Source organism: Oncorhynchus clarkii, chromosome 20 (genome assembly GCF_045791955.1).
Source record: "Oncorhynchus clarkii lewisi isolate Uvic-CL-2024 chromosome 20, UVic_Ocla_1.0, whole genome shotgun sequence".
Taxonomy (NCBI): domain Eukaryota; kingdom Metazoa; phylum Chordata; class Actinopteri; order Salmoniformes; family Salmonidae; genus Oncorhynchus; species Oncorhynchus clarkii.
In genome coordinates, this window is record NC_092166.1 from 50,090,185 (window position 1) to 50,110,356 (window position 20,172).

At 41.3% G+C, this 20,172-nt stretch overlaps 1 protein-coding gene across 2 annotated transcripts in view; it reads left to right on the top strand.

Annotated features, from left to right (window-relative positions):
* Positions 1-331: 331 nt before the first annotated feature.
* The window catches only part of LOC139376460 (eukaryotic translation initiation factor 3 subunit C-like), a 34,381-nt gene continuing 14,540 nt past the window's right edge, over positions 332-20,172 (top strand). Inside the window, exons 1-14 of one of the 2 annotated variants that reach the window (XM_071119077.1) lie at positions 332-498; positions 3,964-4,084; positions 4,174-4,239; positions 8,197-8,386; positions 10,035-10,160; positions 12,795-12,855; positions 13,639-13,757; positions 13,996-14,126; positions 14,474-14,636; positions 15,036-15,127; positions 15,471-15,612; positions 17,655-17,783; positions 18,110-18,203; positions 18,477-18,664. In XM_071119077.1, coding sequence (XP_070975178.1) covers positions 3,984-4,084; positions 4,174-4,239; positions 8,197-8,386; positions 10,035-10,160; positions 12,795-12,855; positions 13,639-13,757; positions 13,996-14,126; positions 14,474-14,636; positions 15,036-15,127; positions 15,471-15,612; positions 17,655-17,783; positions 18,110-18,203; positions 18,477-18,664 — 1,602 coding nt within the window. In that variant the 5' untranslated portion in view covers positions 332-498; positions 3,964-3,983. The remainder of the gene's footprint in view (positions 499-3,963; positions 4,085-4,173; positions 4,240-8,196; positions 8,387-10,034; positions 10,161-12,794; positions 12,856-13,638; positions 13,758-13,995; positions 14,127-14,473; positions 14,637-15,035; positions 15,128-15,470; positions 15,613-17,654; positions 17,784-18,109; positions 18,204-18,476; positions 18,665-20,172) is intronic. The other variant, XM_071119078.1, reaches the window with a different exon arrangement.

Consider the following 20,172-nt stretch of genomic DNA (forward strand, 5'->3'; position numbering starts at 1 on the left):
AGAGAGAAAACGTGTAAATCGGTCCAATTCAACCGGAAAACAGCATGTGATAGGAAAGCATTCAACAGGAAAGTGTAATTGTTGCCAGGAAACAGACTGTGGAGCATGTATTGCTACAGTGTGGGCAGTATCAAAGGGAACGAGAGAGGTAGTATGAGGGAGAAGGGAATGCAGGAAATTCGTTTATTGATTAGAACGTGATCAGATATAGTCTCAAATATTTTGTTATCATTTAGTTTCTCTCCTTCTCTGGCCCACACTCCAGTACAGTTGGTGGTGGTAATGCACCATAACGTTGGATGCCAAACGTCGATAAACCCCACTGAAGAAGAAGAGGAAGTGACGTCACGTCCCTGGAACCACGTTATTCCCCTTTCCTGAAGCCAGTGCCTGACAGAGGCATTGCACTCGAGTGCTGTACCCGTAAAATTGCAAAGGTGGAGTAGAAATCATTCCCAAGTGGTCAGACACACAACAGAAGGTTTTTCCTGGACATAGGTGAGTCCCTTGTAATGATTAGTTGGAGCTGTGTTTAATTTACATTAGCTGATAACGTTTTGTCTAGGCATGTCTGGGCCTAGTAGTAGTTCGTCAGCAGCACACTAGCTAGCGGGTCGTCGTTGTTGCCTTGAAAAGGAAGCGATCTTGTTCGCTAGGTATACCCTTTACCATTTCACAGTGCGAGGAATATGTGAAACCAATGGTTAGTTTACTTGCTAACTAGTTTCTGAATTAACTAATAGGCAGATTCTTACACCCGATAATGTGATTTTTAACCAAAGATTTGGTATCCATTACTACCGGGAGTTTGCCGATCCAAAACTTAGCCAGGTATTTTTTTCCGTAAACCTAGTATTTTTCTACTATCTTAGTTCTCGATTCGGTCAAACATTTCTTCTAAAATGTCCAGTTGCAGATGGTACGTTGGAATTTAGAAAATGCTCCGTTATTAAAACGAATGTTTTTTCCCATGAAGTAATCTAGCAATGCGTACGCCGCCATATTGTCTATTTCAAATCTAATTAAAAGATTGTCTGTTGACAATATATTCGAGTGATGGCTCTAACAATGGAAATGCATGTCCTCAAAGATGGAAGGCATACGAGAGGAGGCGAGTTCAGGTGGGACCATTCTAGCCAATGAGAGGGCAGATACGTGTGATCAAGGCCATCTCCATTTAAAAGTAGTGCATTTTCTTCATTGGCTGTTTTGATCCAGACTCATAGGAATCCCCAACCAGTTGACTACTTTTTAAAATGGTGGATGCCCCCAATTGCTGTGTCCATTCTAAAATGGGTCATGTCCGTGAGTCCTCTATTAGTGTTATCACAATACCACATTTTTTACTTTGATACCAGGTCATGATACTCGATACCAAAACGGTACTCAATACAAAATGATACCAAGGCAAAACAATATGCCTATTCGCTAAAGTCACAGAATAACCACTGGGCTTAATAAAAAAATAAAAAACTTTGACCATGTTGATAACTGGTAGAACAAATAAAACAAATTATATACTGAACAGAAATATCAACACAGCAATTTGAGATTTTAATAGGCCCTAATCTATGGATTTTACATGACTGGGAATACAGACATGCATATGTTGGTCACAGATATCTTAAAAAGGGTAGGGGCGTGGACCAGAAAACCAGTCACAATCTAGTGTGACCAGCATTTGCCTCAAGCAGTGCGTCACATCTCCTTTGCATAGAGTTCATTAGGTTGCTTGTGGCCTGTGGGATGTGCGAAGTTGCTGGATATTGGCCGGAACTGGACCACGCTGTCGTACATGCCGATCCAGAGCATCCCCAAACATGCTCAATGGATGGCATGTCTGGTGAGTATGCAGGCCATGGAAGAACTGGGATATTTTCAGCTTCCAGGAATTGTGTACAGATTCTTGTGACATGGGGCCTTGCATTAACATGAGGTGATGGTGGCGGTTGAATGGCACTAAAATGGCCCTCATGATCTTATCACGCGCGGTATCTCTATGCATCCAAATTGCCATTAATAAAATGCGATCGTGTTTGTTGTCCGTAGCTTATGCCTGCCCGTACCATAACCTTAACGCCACCATGGGGCACTCTGTTCACAACGTTGACATCAGCAAACCACACGAAGCCATACACGTCGTCTGCGATTGTGAGACTGGTTGGACGTACTGCCAAATTCACTCAAATTAAGTTTGCGGCGGCGTATGGTAGAGAAATTAACATTTAATTCTCTGGCAAAAGCTCTGATGGACATTCCTGCAGTCAACATGCCGATTGCACGCACTCAACTTGAGACATCTGTGGCGTTGTTACAAAATATAAGTGGCCTTACATTGTCCCCAGCGCAAGGTGCACCTGTGTAATGATCATGCCGTTTAATCAGGCTCTTGATGGATTATCTTGGCAAAGGAGAAATGCTGACTAACAGGAATGTAAACAAATTTGAGCAGATTTTAGAGAAATCGGCTTTTTGTGACAATGGAACATTTCTGGATCTTTTATTTCAGCTCATATTTCAGCTTTTATTTCATGGGACTAACACTTTACATGTTACGTTTATATTTTTGTTCACTGTATATTACATTTCTTCAAAAAAATAAAACACCACATTAAATATCAAAAGAATACTTACATTTTCCTTATGCAAAACTATATCTGAGACTCGTAGCTCGCACTGTCAGCTGCCCCCTAAAGGAAGATTCAGACAAATTACTGGACAGACTCAATCCTCTCAATTTGAATATGACATCTGACACATTTGACAGAAGTACCGAAAGAAGATACAAATGTAGTACCAAACTATTTTTTTGTGTTCTTGTATCAGAAAAGTACTGACGTTTTGGTATACTGTGCAACACTAATCTCTGACAAGCATTATTCCTATGTAAAGTTACATTTTTCAAAGTGGCCGAAATGCCATGTGCGTCAACTTATATCAGTAACAACCTAACCACTATTAAACTTCTATTCAATCAAATAAGCCTCTCAACAAATTAGCAGTTAACATACATACTGGTCTTGACAAAAATAAAATGTTGAGAGGTTCTCTTCTGCACTGTTCAACCAATCCAGTAAATGTGGAGGAGGTGTTTTAATATGGAGTGTCGCCTTGTTTACGTCCAGAAGTCGCGTCACAGGCTCTTATTCTGGTTTTCGGGGGAAATGGAACATCCGGTTGTTGGGGACTCTGCAGAGGCCAACTCTCAATTACATGGGGAATATAAACACATTTAAAATACTATACAACAGTGTCTAGACTGAGCATTATGGTGCATTTAAATGACTAACATTCTAAATGAGCCATGTAACCTCATTACATTACATGGGGAATATAAACAAATTAAAATACTAACAACAGTACTATTATGTATTTACTGAATGTTTAGAATTAGAACCAAATTCTAAAAGTTGGCCTACCTCTAAATATATGGCTCCGGTAGTGAACCTACCATATGCTTTTCTGCTTACCGGAAGCTAACATTAGTGTTAGCATGCTAGTTTGTCAGCCATTTATACAACTTTGTCAGATAGCTGACTAGCTGCTCTGACCATGATACGATTTTGCCAGGGAGGATATTCCATATTTTTGGTTACTTGTACATCAATCAGACATAGCTTGCTTCCTAGTGAGCTAGCTTACATTAACTAGCTGTTGTTCACAGGGCAAGTGTTAGCTAGATATTTAGCTATTAGTCTTGTGCCATGAGACAAACTTTAACATCCAGCTAGCCAGCTGCATCGTTTCAATAATGTGGGGGATTTTCACTTGTTTTTCAACTGGTGCGTGTTAGCTTTCCAGTTGCATGTAGGCCTACATCTGATGTGGAATTTCTACAGATAAATACAGTATGTGGTCAGGGAAGTGGGTTCTAGAACAAAAATGTTATCTGTAATTTCATGTTGCTCCTTCACACTAGATGTTTGAACCTCATTGTAAAATACCATTATTCCACTTCCACAGATTGACGGCAGCCTTCAGCAATGTCACGTTTCTTTGCCACCGGGTCCGACAGCGAGTCCGAATCCTCCTCGTCGGCTGACGAGATCACCCCTAAAGCACCTGGAGCTACTTTCACCAAGCAGTCAGTACTACTTTTCTCTTGTCAAAACCTCAGTCACACTAACTGTTGTTTCTACAGCTCTCTCACTTTTCCACATTTGGTCCGTGCAGGTCATTGCTACTTAGTGACGATGAGGAGGACACCAAGAGAGTGGTGCGGAGTGCCAAGGACAAGAGGTCAGGCATTTACTCTACTTCATGATCCAAAGAACCATCTAAGCCTTGTCCCTGATCTAGTTGTGCTGTACAGTCAGCTTCTATGGTAGTTATTATGCCCTTTGGCTATCAACCATCATAGGAGTTGGTAATACAGCATAGGCATAACTAGGGTTGCAAAGTGTCAGAAACCTTCTTGGAAATTTTCCATGGGAAGTTAAGTGCTTAAATTCATCAGTTAGCTTATAACAGTGAACCTTTTTTTGTGGGATACACAAGGCAATTCAAGGGAACTGCAACCCTCTGCATGCACAGTGCACTCTTCCATTTTTTTAAAAATGTAACCAGGTAGGCCAGTTGAGAACAAGTTCTCATTTACAACTGCGACCCATCCAAGATGAAGCAAAGCAGTGCGACACAAACAACAACAGAGTTACACATGGCATAAACAAACATAGTCAATAACACAGTAGGAAGAATCTATGTACAGTGTGTGCAGATGTAGTAAGATTAGGGTGGTAAGGCAATAAATAGGCCATAGAGGTGAAATAATTACAATTTAGCATTACCACTGGAGTGATAAATGTGCTGATGTGTAAGTGGAGATACTAACAATATGGGGATGTGCAGTGTAATCTGCCATATGTACAGCTGATTCTCAAGATCTTGCACACTAATGAGATGCTGTTGAGCCCACACTATTACACTGTTTGAGCTAAGGACTACATGCTTTCTGGTAAGTTTTGATTACAATACTGGGTGGGGTGAAAATATTTTATGACACATGATTTGTTGTTGACTAGTAAATAGTAGCCCACAGCAGTGTTTAAGTCATTCAAACGTAACAATTTCTGCTACTTAGTTTTTGCTACCATGTGGGTTTTAGCTTGCTTGAGCCTGCTAATTGTGGAGTGTTAATTCACCTGTTTCCATACATGTTTAATTTTAAAACATGTATCTTACAAATAAGTTGTTTAATCTAACATGTTTATCAAATTAAAAAAAGATCTTACAAAAGTAGTTGTTTCATCTAACTGCTTAACTATTTATCTGTACATAAAATTGTATTATTATTTTTTTGCAAATTTATTTTTTCTACTCTTTACAAGAAAATGCCACGGGCACACTATCTGATGTGTGGAGACATTTCACTGAAGCTAATGTAGAAGGAAAAGCTTTGTACATTTGCAAATACTGTGCCAAATCATATGTGAAGAATGCAACAAAGATGCAGAATCATCTGGCCAAGTGCATAAAGTTCTCTCAGCGCTCACAACAAGCAACTTCTGAAAGGTCTCTACTATTTGAGGTGAAAATGATGAAGACGACACCTTATCGATAGCAACAGCTCATGGTCCTACTGGAATCAGATGGGTTTTTTTACTCAATGGAGGAACGTAGTCAGAGAAATGCTGATGAATGTCTTGCTCGAGCTGTGTATGCAACTGGTTCACCTCTGCTCACAGGCAATGTGTATTGGAAAATATTCTTCGTCCAGCATACACTCCTCCAACCAGACATGCTTTATCTACTCATTTGCTAGATGTGGAGTTCAACAGAGTTTGAGTGAAGGTCAAGCAAATCATAGAGAAAGCAGACTGCATTGCAATCATCAATTATGGATGGTCGAATGTTCGTGGGCAAGGAATAATTAACTACATCTCCACCCCTCAACCATAATTCTACAAGAGCACAGACACAAGGGACAACACACCGGTCTCTACATTGCAGATGAGCTGAAGACAGTCCTCAATGACCTTGGACCACAGAGGGTATTTGCACTGGTGACAGACAATGCTGCGAACATGAAGGCTGCTTTGTCTAAAGTGGAGGAGTCCTACCCTCATAGCACACCCATTGGCTGTGCTGCTCATGCATTGAATCTGCTCCTCAAGGACATCATGGAACTGAAAACAATGTATAAACTCTACAAGAGAGCCAAGGAAATGGTTAGGTATGTGAAAGGTCATAAAGTAATACAAGCAATCTACCAAGCAAAGTGAGAAGAATAAGAACACCACATTGAAGCTACCCAGCAACACCCATTAGGGTGGTTTTTTCATCATGTGTGACAGTCTCCTGGAGGGGCAGGAGTCTCCAAGAAATGGCCATATCACAGTCTGCCGATATAGACAGCCCCATCAAGAGGATCCTCCTGGATGATGTATTTTGGGAGAGAGTGGTAAGCAGCCTGAAACTCCTGAAACCTATAGCAGTAGCCATTGCACGGATTGAGGGAGAAAATGCCATCCTGTCTGATGTTCAGACTCTGCTTGCAGATGTAAGAGAAGAAATCCATACTGCCCACTTCACTGTTGCGCCAAGCAGAGGAAACTGCAGTTCTGAAATACATCAAAAAGGGAGAAGACTTCTGCCTGAAGCCCAAACACGCCACAGTGTACATGTTGGACCCCAAGTACGCTGGCAAGAGCATCCTGTCTGGTGCTGAGATCAACAAGGCCTATGGTGCAATCCCTACTGTGACTCACTACCCTGGCCTGGAAGAGGGCAAGGTTCTTGGCAGTCTGGCGAAGTACACTTCCAAGCAAGGTCTTGGGATGGAGATGCAATTTGGCAGTCTCATCGGCCACCTGGTGGAAGGGACTATGTGGATCTGAGGCTCTTTCCCCTGTTGCCTCCATCCTCCAAATTCCACCAACATCAGCCACCTCAGAGCGCAACTGGTCCAAGGGTTAAAAAATTGGTGGCTGTCTGGGCAAATTTAAGGCTTTTTGAGCCTGACAACGAGTTATCCTCAAGGTTGGAAAGTGACAGTGAAGATGAGGCCTCAGTCTGATGTTCAAGAGGTGGACATTGAGGTGGTCCAGGGAGAAGACATGGAAACCTGAGAGGAAGACAACCAAAGCTTTAGTTTCTAGACTATCATTTCACAGATGTATGTTAAATGTTTTTGAGACATGCGATGGATCATTGGGGATCATTCAATATTCTCTTTTGTTGTTCAGTAAAATCAGTCAACTAATTTAAAGTTCAATTCGTAACTAAATTATTTTAAGGATTTAATCATTTGCAATTGTCTACTTATGATAAGGTAAAATGTTTCTGTCTCCATGTGATATGGTAAATATATCCAATGCAAAAAACATCAACATTTAAATGGTATTAATATTAATTAGCATATTCCCGGTAATTCCCACGGAAAGTTTCTACCTCTGAATATTACCCAAAATATGCAACCCTGGCATAACTGATCTGGGACCAGGCTACCACCCATAGGAGTTGGCTGTATAGCATAAACATACAGTACCAGTCAAAAGGTTGGACACCTACTCATTTCAGGGTTTCTCTTTATTTTTACCGTTTTCTACATTGTAGAATGAGAACTCGCATGGAATCATGTAACGAAAAAGTGTTCAACAAACCCAAATATGTTTTATATTTGAGAAACTTCAAAGTAGCCACCCTTTGCCTTGATGACAGCTTTGCATTCTCTCAACCAGCTTAGGGGTAGTCACCTGGAATGCATTTCAAGTAACTGGTGTTCCTTAAGTTCATTTGTGTAATTTCTTTCCTTAATGTGTTTGTGCCAATCAGTTGTGTTGTGACATGGTAGGGGTGGTATACAGAAGATAATCTGGACTTTTACCAAATAGGGCTATGGAAAGAACAGCTCAAATAAGCAAAGAGAAACGACAGTCCGTCATTACTTTAAGACATGAATGTCAGTCAATGCGGAAGATTTCAAGAACTTTGATTTATTTAGAATTCAAGGCACACTTAATTAGCATGGCTACCACAGCATTGTGCAACTATCTCACCTGGTTTGGGCTTAGTCCCACTATCATTTGTTTTGCTGTCTGTCTGTAAAAACCCTTGAATGAATAGGTGTGTCCTAACTTTTGACTGGTACTGTATCTGGGACCTGACTAGTGTCCCTTGACTGGACTGCCTCAGACAGTATGCGTTGTTAGTATGCCTGCCCTTGACTATGCCATCTAACCAATTCTTATATCCCAGGTTTGAGGAGCTGACAAACCTGATCAAGACGATCCGCAACGCCATGAAGATCCGAGACATGTCCAAGTGTCTGGAGGAGTTTGAGCAGCTATGTCGAGCGTTCCTCAAAAGCAAGACTATAGTGGACAAGGAAGGGGTGCCCCCTTTCTACATCCGTCTTCTGGCTGACCTGGAGGACTATTTGAATCAGGTAAACCTCCACAGTTCACACTTTCTCTGCATGTCAAACTGCTCGAATGTCAGCCTGTGATATCTTGGGACTGTAAGGTTCTAGCGCAAAGCATATTTCTGAGATATGAACATCCGTTTTCAGATCTCAGAATTGTTTTGTAGTGGATTTTTCTTTCATAACCCATTAAGGGTCTCGCCTTAAAGGTACCTAAAGTGCAGAGTATCAAAATCCTGAGACATTTTGTCAATCAGCTTTTTAGGGGGGTGCAACTAGGGCTGTGGAAGTCACAAAATTGTCAGCCAGTGATTGTCAAGCAAAAACAGTTGAAGTTGGAAGTTTACATACACCTTAACCAAATACATTTAAACTGACATTTAATACTGGTAAAAATTCCCTGTCTTAGTTCAGTTAGGATCACCACTTTATTTTAAGAATGTGTAATGTCAGAATAATAGTAGTGATTTATTCCAGCTTTTATTTATTTCATCACATTCCCAGTGTGTCAGAAGTTTACATACACTCAATTAGTATTTGGTAGCATTGCCTTTAAATTGTTTAACTTGGGTCAAACATTTTGGGTAGCCTTCCACAAGCTTCCCACAACAAGTTGGGTGAATTTTGGCCCATTCCTCCTGACAGAGCTGGTGTAACTGAGTCAGGTTTATAGGCCTCCTTCCTCACACACGCTGTTTCAGTTCTGCTCGCAAATGTTCTATAGGATTGAGGTCAGGGCTTTGTGATGGCCACTCCAATACCTTGACTTTGTTGTCTTTAAGCCATTTCACCACAACTTTGGAAGTATGCTTGGGGTCATTGTCCATTTGGAAGACCCATTTGTGACCAAGCTTTAACTTCCTGACCAATGTCTTGAGCGGTTGCTTCAATATATCCACATTTCCATTTTCATGTTGTCATCTATTTTTGTGAAGTGCACCAGTCCATCCTGCAGCAAAGCACCCCAACAACATGATGCTGCCACCCCCGTGCTTCACGGTTGGGATGGTGTTCTTCGGCTTGCAAGCCTCCCCCTTTTTCCTCTAAACATAATGATGGTCATTATGGCCAAACAGTTCTATTTTTGTTTCATTAGATAGTCAGAACACATCGTCAAATACATTAGTAAATGTGTTAACATCATGACAACACCATTTACTTTTTTGTTGTTGCTTGCCAGCCATTATTGCTGGCTAGCCTAGATCACGGTTTCCCAAACTTGTTCATGGGGCCCCACCATGGATGCGCATTATGGTTTTTGCTCTAGCACTGCACAGCTTATTCAAACAACCAACTCCTCGAGATTTGATTATTTGAATCCATTGTGTAGTGCTCATAGGAACAAACTAAATGCGATCTGTATTTGTTCTGGCTTGTAATTGGTTTGCACATAGGCCCTTATGTTGCCAAGTTCAAATGTTGTATTTGTTTGAAAAAACATCTAAAGATCAATTGTGTTACTAACACATTTTACAAAAAATTCAGAGAGAACCTTGTAGTCCCAAGGTCTTGATCTATTGATGTGAGGTTTTCCAAACTATGAAAGTGATGAAAAATATGCACAGACGTTATCGATAGAAAAAACATGAAGTAATGACTGGAACGCTGTGATTTATGAAGACACATTCTTAACATTATCCCTAAAGACATGATGTTTCATGTTTCCCTACAGCTTTGGGAGGACAAAGAAGGCAAGAAGAAGATGAACAAGAACAACGCCAAAGCCCTCAGCACCCTGCGGCAGAAGATCCGCAAGTACAACAGGGATTACGAGACGGAAATCACCAGCTATAAGGAGGTGAGGCTTTTCACTACAGCAACACAGGACGGTAGATTCTTAAAAAGCTGTTTTTAAAAATAAAAAAACGTGCATATAAAACTTACCAATAAGGAACGCACATATGAAGCTCCATTGAAGAATCTAGATATTCATTATGGCACCTTTTTTTGAACATTCAGTGCCTTCACACCTTGATTTCTTCCATAATGTTCTACAGCCTGAAGTAAAATTGTATTAATAAATCCTCTTGGAACTACCCATCCCGGATCCAGGAGAATTGTCATCAACTACACTAATTAGCATAGCGCAACAGTCAAAAAATATTACTAGAAAATGTTCATATTCATGAAATCACAGGTAAAATATAGTGAAACACAGCTTAGCCTTTTGTATCACCCTGTCATCTCAGATTTTGAAATGATGCTTTACAGCCAAAGCAAGACAAGAGTTTGTAAGTTTATCGATAGCATTATGTACAGCTAGCAGCAGGAAGCTTGGTCACGAAAATCAGAAAAGCAATCAAATTAACCGTTTACCGTTGATCTTCGGATGTTTTCACTCACGAAACTCCCAGTTAAACAGCAAATGTTCCTTTTGTTCCATAAAGATTAAATTGAGGTTTTGTCACTGGCCTGTACACAATACCCCATAATGTCAGTTGTTTTTTAAATGTTTCAAATTAATGAAAAGCGATAATGTCTTGTCATGAATGCAACAACATTCTAGTACATTTATAAACTGGATTGTGTTTCGGAATTCAGTTTTTCAGAATTTTTTTCATCGTTGTTGCTTACAGCTGATTAGAGTTCAAACAAAATGCATGGTTGGTGGTTCAAATTAATCAAATGTGGTTTAGTGATTAAGTGGATCGGTTGTAGATTGAGGGCATCTAGCTTAGATTGTTGGACGGCCGGGCTGTTAAGCATATCCCAATTGAGGTCACCTAGCAGTACGTACTCTGATAGATGGGGGGCAATGAATTCACATATGGTGTCCAAGGGACAGCTGAGAGCTCTATAACAAGCAGCAATAGTGAGGGACTTGTTTCTGGAGAGATGGATTTTTAAAAGTAGATGCTCAAACTGTGGGCATAGACCTGGAAAGTATGACAGAACTCTGCAGGCTATCTCTGCAGTAGATTGCAATTCCGCCCCCTTTAGCAGTTCTGTCTTGACTGAAAATGTTGTAATTGGGGATGGAAATTTCAGAATTTTTGGTGGCCTTCCTCAGCCAGGATTCAGACACGGCTAGGACATCAGGGTTGGCGGTGTGCTAAAGCAGTGAATAAAGCAAACTTAGGGAGGAGGCTTCTGATGTTAAGAAGGTAGAAACTAGGGCCTGTAGGACCTGCCTTGTTGATAGTGCTGTCTAGAAGGTAGAGCAGCGCCTTATTATGGACATACTTCTCCCAATCCTAGATACTGTTGTATCAATATGTTTTGACCATGAACGTTTACAATCCAGGGTTACTTCCAGCAGTTTAGTCACCGCAACTTGCTCAATGTCCACATTATTTATTACAATATTTAGTTGATGTTTTAGGGTTTAGTGAATGATTTGTCCCAAATACAATGCTTTTAGTTTTAGAAATATTTAGGACTAATTTATTCCTTGCCGCCCACTCTGAAAAGAACTGCAGCTCTTTAAGTGTTGCAGTCATTTCAGTCGCTGTAGTAGCTGACATGTATAGTGTTGAGTCATCTGCGTACATAGACACTCTGGCTTTACTGAACGCCAGTGGCATGTCATTAGTAAATATTTTTTTAAAGTAATGGGCCTAGACAGCTGCCCTGGATAATTCCTGATTTTACCTGGATTATGTTGGAGAGGCTTCCATTGAAGAACACCCTCTGTATTCTGTTAGACAAGTGACTCTCTTTTTTTCACAATATAGCAGTGGGTGTAAAGCCTTGTCTCCCAGTCCCTACTGTTGAAAAACATCACAGCATGATGCTTCCACCGCAATGCTTCACCTTAGGGATGGTGCCTGGTTTTCTCCAGGCGTGGCACTTGGCATTCAGGCCAAAGAGTTCAATCTTGGTTTCATCAAACCAGATAATCTCTTGTTTCTCATGGTCTGAGAATCTTTAGGTGCCTTATAGCAAACTCTAAGTGGGCTGTCATGTGCCTTTTTACTGAGGATTGACTTCTGTCTGGCTACTCTACCATAAAGGCCTGATTGGTGGAGATTGTTGTTCTTATGGACTCCAAGTTGTTGGATGCTTAATGGAAACAAGCATCGTAGCAAAGGGTCTGAATACTTATGTAAATTAGGTATTAAAAACAAAAATGAATACATTTGAAAACATTCCTAAACTGTTATCGCTTTGTCATTATGGGGTATTGTGAGTAGATGAGGAAACTATTTAATTCATTTTAGAATAAGGCCATAATGTAACATAATGTGGGAAAAGTCCTGAATACTTTCCTTTAATGCACTGTAGGTTAATGGCTTTTCATGACAATTATGCTGGCTTACACTCCACAGTCTGAAGTTACTCCTGCACGCATAAATTCAATCCAACACCCCCCTTGTGATTTCAACTTCATAATCAACCTTTCTCAAGATACTCCGATTCAGGGTGAGACGCTTAGTTCCTACTAATGGCCCGTTGACATAATGGCAATCTGACTTTTCTCCCTCTCATTCAGAACCCAATGGCGTCAGCGGATGAGGAGGAGGAGGAGGAGGAGAAGTATGATGTCGACTCAGGTGAGTTTCTTACCTCACCTTTTCATTACACCTCGAGCCTACAGTAAATACCAGTAATGGAAGACTTGAGTCTGCTTTTATTAAAGCCAGAACTGACCGACATGGGACTACCTCCTGTTTTGGTATAATGAGGCAGCTTGATGTACTAGTACACCCCCTGGACAGGACACAAATCTATTGCAAGGCCCTAAGGCGTCGACATGCTTCTGTTCGGCTAGGCGAACTGAATAAGTGTGCTTACAGACTCCCTTAAGACATTATCTTGAGAGACATAGTACTTTGTCCATTTTAGAGAAGTTGTAGCCAGTATACATTTCCTCAAAGATAACTCATCTCATTTAATTTAGTTGTTTTTCTGAGGAGATCTTAGTCGCTCAATTTTACATCCAACTGAGATGTTTGTTGCAGTATTTCTCAAAGAAAACAATGTGCATTAAAATGAGTAGTCTCTCATTGAATGACAAAGCCTTTACTGAAGACTCCCTACTGGCTACCGACTTCAGCTTGCCTCAAGGAAAAATGTGTGCACAAATAACTTAAACCCTTACCGATATCCAAAACAAACGTCACAAAATGTTGTCATAGTATATGCACAAACTCTTCCGAACTGTTTTGGCTGAGAAGCATGCGGACTACTTTAGTAGTTAATCATTTCCTTAATGGAGAGAGGCATTGGGCCCATTTTTAGAGTGGTATGATTTGACTTTCCAATCGCAGTGCACCATTGATACATGGATTCTGTTTTAACTGCCGTTGTCTCTCTAATCACCTTGGTGTCTGTAGGGTCGTCGTCAGATAGCGACGAAGTGCCGGGGGTTGCCAAGAGCTTCCTGAAGAAGAAACCGGCTGCCGAGGTGGCAGCGCCTCTGCCGGACGCCAGCAAGTTCCTGAAGGCAGCGGCGGTAAGAGGATGAGCAGTCGCTCTATTGCAGTGCGCAGTTATTGGCAAGCACACTCGCTTGAAAATTCTTTTTAAAAAATGAGTGTGACATTTCTCTGTTTTGGCTGAGGGGCTGCCTAATCATAAAGCACTATCATTCTCCCTACCAAGCCCTCTCCCGCTGACAGTCCATCTTTATTGTCCACCATCACTTTAATCTAACTTATGTGTGTAATGACTGCGTACATTGTCTTCAACAGGACAAGGAGGCTTCCAGCAGCAGCAGTGATGAGGATGACGAAGACTGGGACTCGGACACCGTGGAAAGCGGCAATGGTAGTGAAGACGAAGAGAGCAAGAATGCCTCCATGGCCCAAATCTTCCTGAAGAAGTCAGTCCCTTTCCCTGTTCTTTTTACTACAACATCCTTTGTACCTCACGCGTTAGACTCAATCCACAATCATTCTGTCCCATCACTGCCTGTGTAGCTGAACATTGCTCTAATTCTAAACATCCTGCCTCTTTCTTTCATTCAGTAGCTCTCTATGTAAAACTATGCTCTAGAGTAGGGGTCAGCAACAGATGGTATGCGGGCCATATTCAGGCCCGTGATTTCTGTTCTGGGAAGAAATCAGCTGACAACAGAATCTAGTTGCCTACCGCTGCTCTAGAGACTTGTCTCTGACAAGTTTTAGACACTGTCTAATGTATTTACAACACCCCATTCTGTCTCGCCAGGCCTGGTAGTGAGGCAGAGCGACACACCAGCGAGAAGAAAAAGGAGGATAGGAAGAAGAGACACAGGCGGAAGGAGCGGCTGGAGGAAGAGGCCGAGGAAGAGGCCCAAGAGGAGGGTGAAGGCGAATGGGAGAAGGTGAAGGGAGGCGTGCCCCTTGTCAAGGTGGGTGATCAAGTCGTGGCATGACAATACAGAGCATCCTCACTACACTTATCTGTATATATGGTTTGTATTCATTAGGCTCCAAATGTAAGAGAACTGATTGAAACGGAGAGCAACCACTTGGACTTTACCAACAAGAAATGCTAATTTTCATTTTCCATTGCAAAATGTTGTAGTGCATTTTCTGTTGCATGCCCAAATGAACACGACCCAATGGTCCCATAGACTTGGGCCCAGAGCCATAACGCTTCTGAGTAGAAGTGCTGCTAATCTAGGATCAAGTCTATAGATTGTAATGAACCTGATCCTAGATTAGTACTCCTCTGAGACTCTTTTATACAGACCCAAACCTGCCAGAGGATGTGTGCTAATTGCTTCTCCCGACAGGGGAATCTTAAGATGTTTGCCAAGGGAACAGAGATCAACACAACAGTTGTGGTAAAGAAACTCAATGAGATTCTGCAGGCCCGTGGAAAGAAGGGAACAGACAGGTACTACTCATTTGACCTCATTTACATATGCTCTGTCCCAAAATTAGCCCCTAGTCACTTCTCGTTGGCCCTTTGTTGATCTGAAATCCAGGCTGATGGCAACAAGATGGTATCGGTTCTTCCTAAGGCTAGACAACATTTTAGCCTTTCACTGATATAGCACTTTGTCTACAAGGGGACACCCCGTAGGGTTTTGGGGTTTCTTTTGCGACCAGACAAAAAAAAATAAGTTAAAGCCCAAGCCGATATGACACCAACGCCTGAAAAGACCCAAAACTAACCTAACACTGTTCTTACACCCCCTGTTTCTGTCTACCACCACGTCTACTTCTGCTCTGTTCAGAGCTGCCCAGATTGAACTTCTCCACGCTCTGGCCAACATCTCCAACGAGAACAACCTGGGTGAGGGCATCCTGGTCAAGATCAAGTTCAACATCATCGCCTCACTGTACGACTACAACCCCAACCTGGCCGCCTTCATGAAGGTCAGATGCACTTCTGTTAAATGATCATTTGTGAAATGCTTAATTGTTAAATGACTAGTTGCCAAATGCTAAAACCTTCCTGTTTTTAGTCTGCCTCCATGGATGTGTGGCTATGCTAACGGGACAAAGACTTTCCGTTTTCTTATGGGGTTGAGCCTGAGCGACCTTAATTCCGCCACCTCTATGAAAGGATTGCTCATTTGGAGAGAGGGGGGGAAAAAATAAATATCTGAGAATCCTGCAATAATGGCTATTCTATCCCCAATAGTAGTTGGGGGTTAAACGGGTACAACTTGAACTTATTGGACAAGTTCAAGTTGTACTTTGCCCATTTTTAGAAATGTCTTCTCGAAATTTACAGAGGCTTGCAAAAGTATTCACCTCCCTTGGCATTTTCTTGCAATACAACCTGTGATTGAAATAGATTTTTACTTCGATTTCATGTAATGGACATACAAAATTGTCCAAATTGGTGAAGTGAAACAAAAAAAAGAACTTGCTTTAAAAAATGATAAAAACGGAAAAGTGATGGTTGCATATGTATTCACCCCCTTTGCTATGAAGCACCTAAAGATCTGGTGCAACCAATTACCTTCAGTCACAATTAGTTAAAGTCCACCTGTGTGCAATCTAAGTGTCACATGATCTCTGTATATATACACCTGTTCTGAAAGGCCCCTGAGTCTGCAACACCACTAAGGGGCACCACCAAGCAAGTGGCACTATGAATATCAAGGAGCTCTCCAAACAGGTCAGGGACGAAGTTGTGGAGAAGTACAGATCACAGTTGGGTTTTTTTAAATATCAGAAACTTTGAATATCTCACGGAGCACCATTTAAATCCATTATTAAAAAATGGAAAGAATATGCTACCACAACAAACCTGCCAAGAGAGGGCAGCCCACCACAAGTCACGGACCAAGCAAGGATGGCATAAATCAGAGGCAACAAAGAGACCAAAGATGACCCTGAAGTTAGCTGCAAAGCTCCACAGCGGAGATTAGAGTATCTGTCCATAGGACCACTAAGTCGTACACTCCACAGAGCTGGGCTTTACGGAAGAGTGGCCAGAAAAAAAATAAGCAAACATGTTTGGTGTTCGTCAAAAGGCATGTGGAAGACTCCCCAAACATGTGGGTGCAGGTGCTCTGCTCAGGAGAGACTAATATTGAGCTTTTTGGCCATCAAGGAAAACGCTATGTCTGGCGCAAACCCAACCCCTTATCACCCCGAGAACACAGCGTCATGCTGTGGGGAAGTTTTTCCATCGACTGGGAAACTGGTCAGAATTGAAGGAATGATGGATGGCGTTTTAATACAATAAATTATTGAGGGGGAAACCTGTTTGTCTTCCATAGATTTGAGACTGGGACAGAGGTTTACCTTCCAGCAGGACAATGACCTTAAGCATACTGCTAAAGCAACACTCGAGTGGTTTAAGGGGGAAAGATTTAAATGTCTTGGAATGGCCTAGTCAAAGCCCAGACCTCAATCCAATTGAGAATCTGTGGTATGACTTAAAGATTGCTTTACGTCAGCGGAACCCATCCAACTTGAAGGAGCTGGAGCAGTTTCCCTGTGCCAAGTTTATAGACACCCTAAGAGACTTGCAGCTGTAATTGCTGCAAAAGGTGGCTCTACAAAGTATTGACTTTGGGGGGTGAACAGTTGTCATGGCTTTTTGGTGAATAGTTATGCACGCTCAAGTTTTGTCTTGTTTGTTTCTCACAAAAATATTTTGCATCTTCAAAGTGGTAGACATGTTACGTAAAGCAATTGATATAAACCCCTCAAAAATCCATTTTAATTCCAGATTATAATGCAACAAAATAGAAAAAATGCCAAGGGGGGGTGAATACTTTTGCAAGCCACTGTTTTCACCAAGTACATTTACGTTTACAAGGAATTTGTCCTGGCAAAATGGTGCTGACAGCCATAAACTCCCGTGTACAGCCCGGATTCTCCTGTATTTGTCCCTGACCCAATTCCCGCTAATATTCTCCTCATCCCCTTTACCTGTTCCCGCACAACCCCTCTCCCAGGCTGACATGTGGAAGACGTGTCTGGACTGCATTGACGAGCTGCTGGACATCCTCTTTAACAACAACAACATCTTTATCGGCGAGAACATCGCAGAGGACAGCGAGAACCTGGCCGTAACCGACTCTCAGGTAATTCTCAAACTCTTAGTGAATGATTGGTTGATTACATTTCTTAGAGAATTATTGATTGGTTGGTTACATTTATTTGAACTAATCCAAACAAGAAGTTCCCTCACAGGAAAATTAAGCTCTAATATAATTTAAACATAAATAAATACGTACACAATCAAGAACAAGCAGTATGTACGTTAGATAAACCTTTCAAGTATAACAAGCTTTTATTTACTTTTGGCAAGGATAGGCAGTCATGGCAAGAATGACAATACACTCCACGTGATAGGCTACAGTTTTGAAGTAGATTGTCCAACTAAAGTCAGTTTTTCTATCTTCCTCAGCCATTCAGGGTGCGCGGCTGCATTCTGACCTTGGTGGAGAGGATGGATGAGGAATTCACCAAGATCATGCAGAACACTGACCCCCACTCTCAAGGTGAGGCCCATTTTGGATCCACATTCCCCTTTTCACATTATAGAGGTCACTTGTGCGTTTGTCAAAGACAAACTAAATTGATAGAGTAGACGGCAATAAAGTTTCTATGGAAACCTGTACACCACAAATTATTAGGATCACTTTTTTTTTTTTTTTTTACCTATAAACCCCCATACCCATAATTAGTGTGTTTCCTTACCACTGCAGTTTGAGCTGATATTTCACACTCCCTTGCAATAATGATCATTCAATCACTCACTCGATCTCCCCCAGAGTATGTGGACAACCTGAAGGATGAGGGGCGTGTATGCGGCATCATCGACCGCCTGCTGGGCTACCTGGAGACCAAGGGCAGCACGGAGGAGGTGTGCCGTGTTTACCTACGCCGCATCATGCACACCTACTATAAGTTTGACTACAAGGCTCACCGCCGCGCTCTGGGCCTCCAGGGAGAGACCAAGGTAAGGAAATGGACAGAGACCCCAACATAGACATAGAATGACATCCTTGTCATGGGTACATTAAATTTGGCAGCCGGTCCACACATCCTAGAACTCTAATGGTAATGTCTGTTTTAGTAATTCTATTTCTATGGACCCCAAGGCTGCATCTCAATTGTTTAAAATTACTTAATATCTTTCTCGTTTGAAATTTCAGGATAGGAGATGTCAGCAATATGGCAGATACTCACTAGGAATTTGTTCAGAACGTATCTTTTGGGGTTAGAGGTCGACCGAATATTATTCTTCAATTACGTTACCAATTATTGGAGGACCAAAAAAAAAGAAGCTGATACCGATTAATCGTCCGATTTCTTTTATTATTTTTTGTTTTTAAATATATATTTGTATATACATTTGTAATGACAATTACAACAATACTGAATTACAACACTTGAATTTAATATAATACAGAAATAAAATCAATTTAATCTCAAATAAATAATCAATTTGGTTTCAATTTGGTTTCAAAAATGCAAAAACAAAGTGTTGGAGAAGAAAGTAAAAGTGCAATATGTGCCATGTAAAAAAGCTAACGTTTCAGTTCCATGCTCAGAACATGAGAACATGTTGGTGGTTCCTTTTAACATGAGTCTTCAATATTCCCAGGTAAGAAGTTTTAGGTTGTAGTCATTATCGGAGTTATGACGCGTCGACTATTTCTCTATACCATTTGTATTTCATATACCTTTGTCTATTGGATGTTCTTATAGGCACTTTAGTATTGCCAGCCTAATCTTGGGAGTTGATAGGCCTGAAGTCATAAACAGCGCTGTGCTTCAAGCATTGCTAAAAGCTGTTCGCAAATGCAGTAAAGTGATGTTTGAATGAATGCTTACAAGCCTGCTGCAGTCTACCACCGCTCAGACTGCTCTATCAAATCATAGACTTAATTATAATATAAAAAACACACAAATACGAGTCTTAGTTTTCAGATTTGACCATAATATCGACCTATCATTTCGAAAACAAAACATTTATTATTTCATTGAAATATGGCACCGTTCTGTATTTTATCGAACGGGTGGCAACCCTAAGTCTAAATATTGCTGTTACATTGAAGGTTGCAATGTAAATAAAATGTTATTAGTCACATGCTGGATTGCAGGGAGCTTGGCCCCAGTGATGTACTGGGCTGTACGCACTACCCTGATTAGAAATTTGGTCAAACTAATTTAAGTTTCCCTGCATTAAAGTCCCCGGCTACTAGGCTACGCCGCCTCTGGGTGAGCGTTTTCTTGTTTGCTTGTGGCTGAATGCAGCTAATTCAATGCTGTCTTAGTGCCAGCCTCTGACTGCGGTGGTATGTAAACAGATATGGAAAAATACAAAACTCTCTAGGGAGGTAGTGTGGTCTACATTTTATCGTGAGATTCTCTACCTCAGGCGAGCAATAGCTTGAGAATTCCTTAATTATCGTGCACCAGCTGTTATTTACAAAAAGACATAGTCCGCCGCCCTTTGTCTTA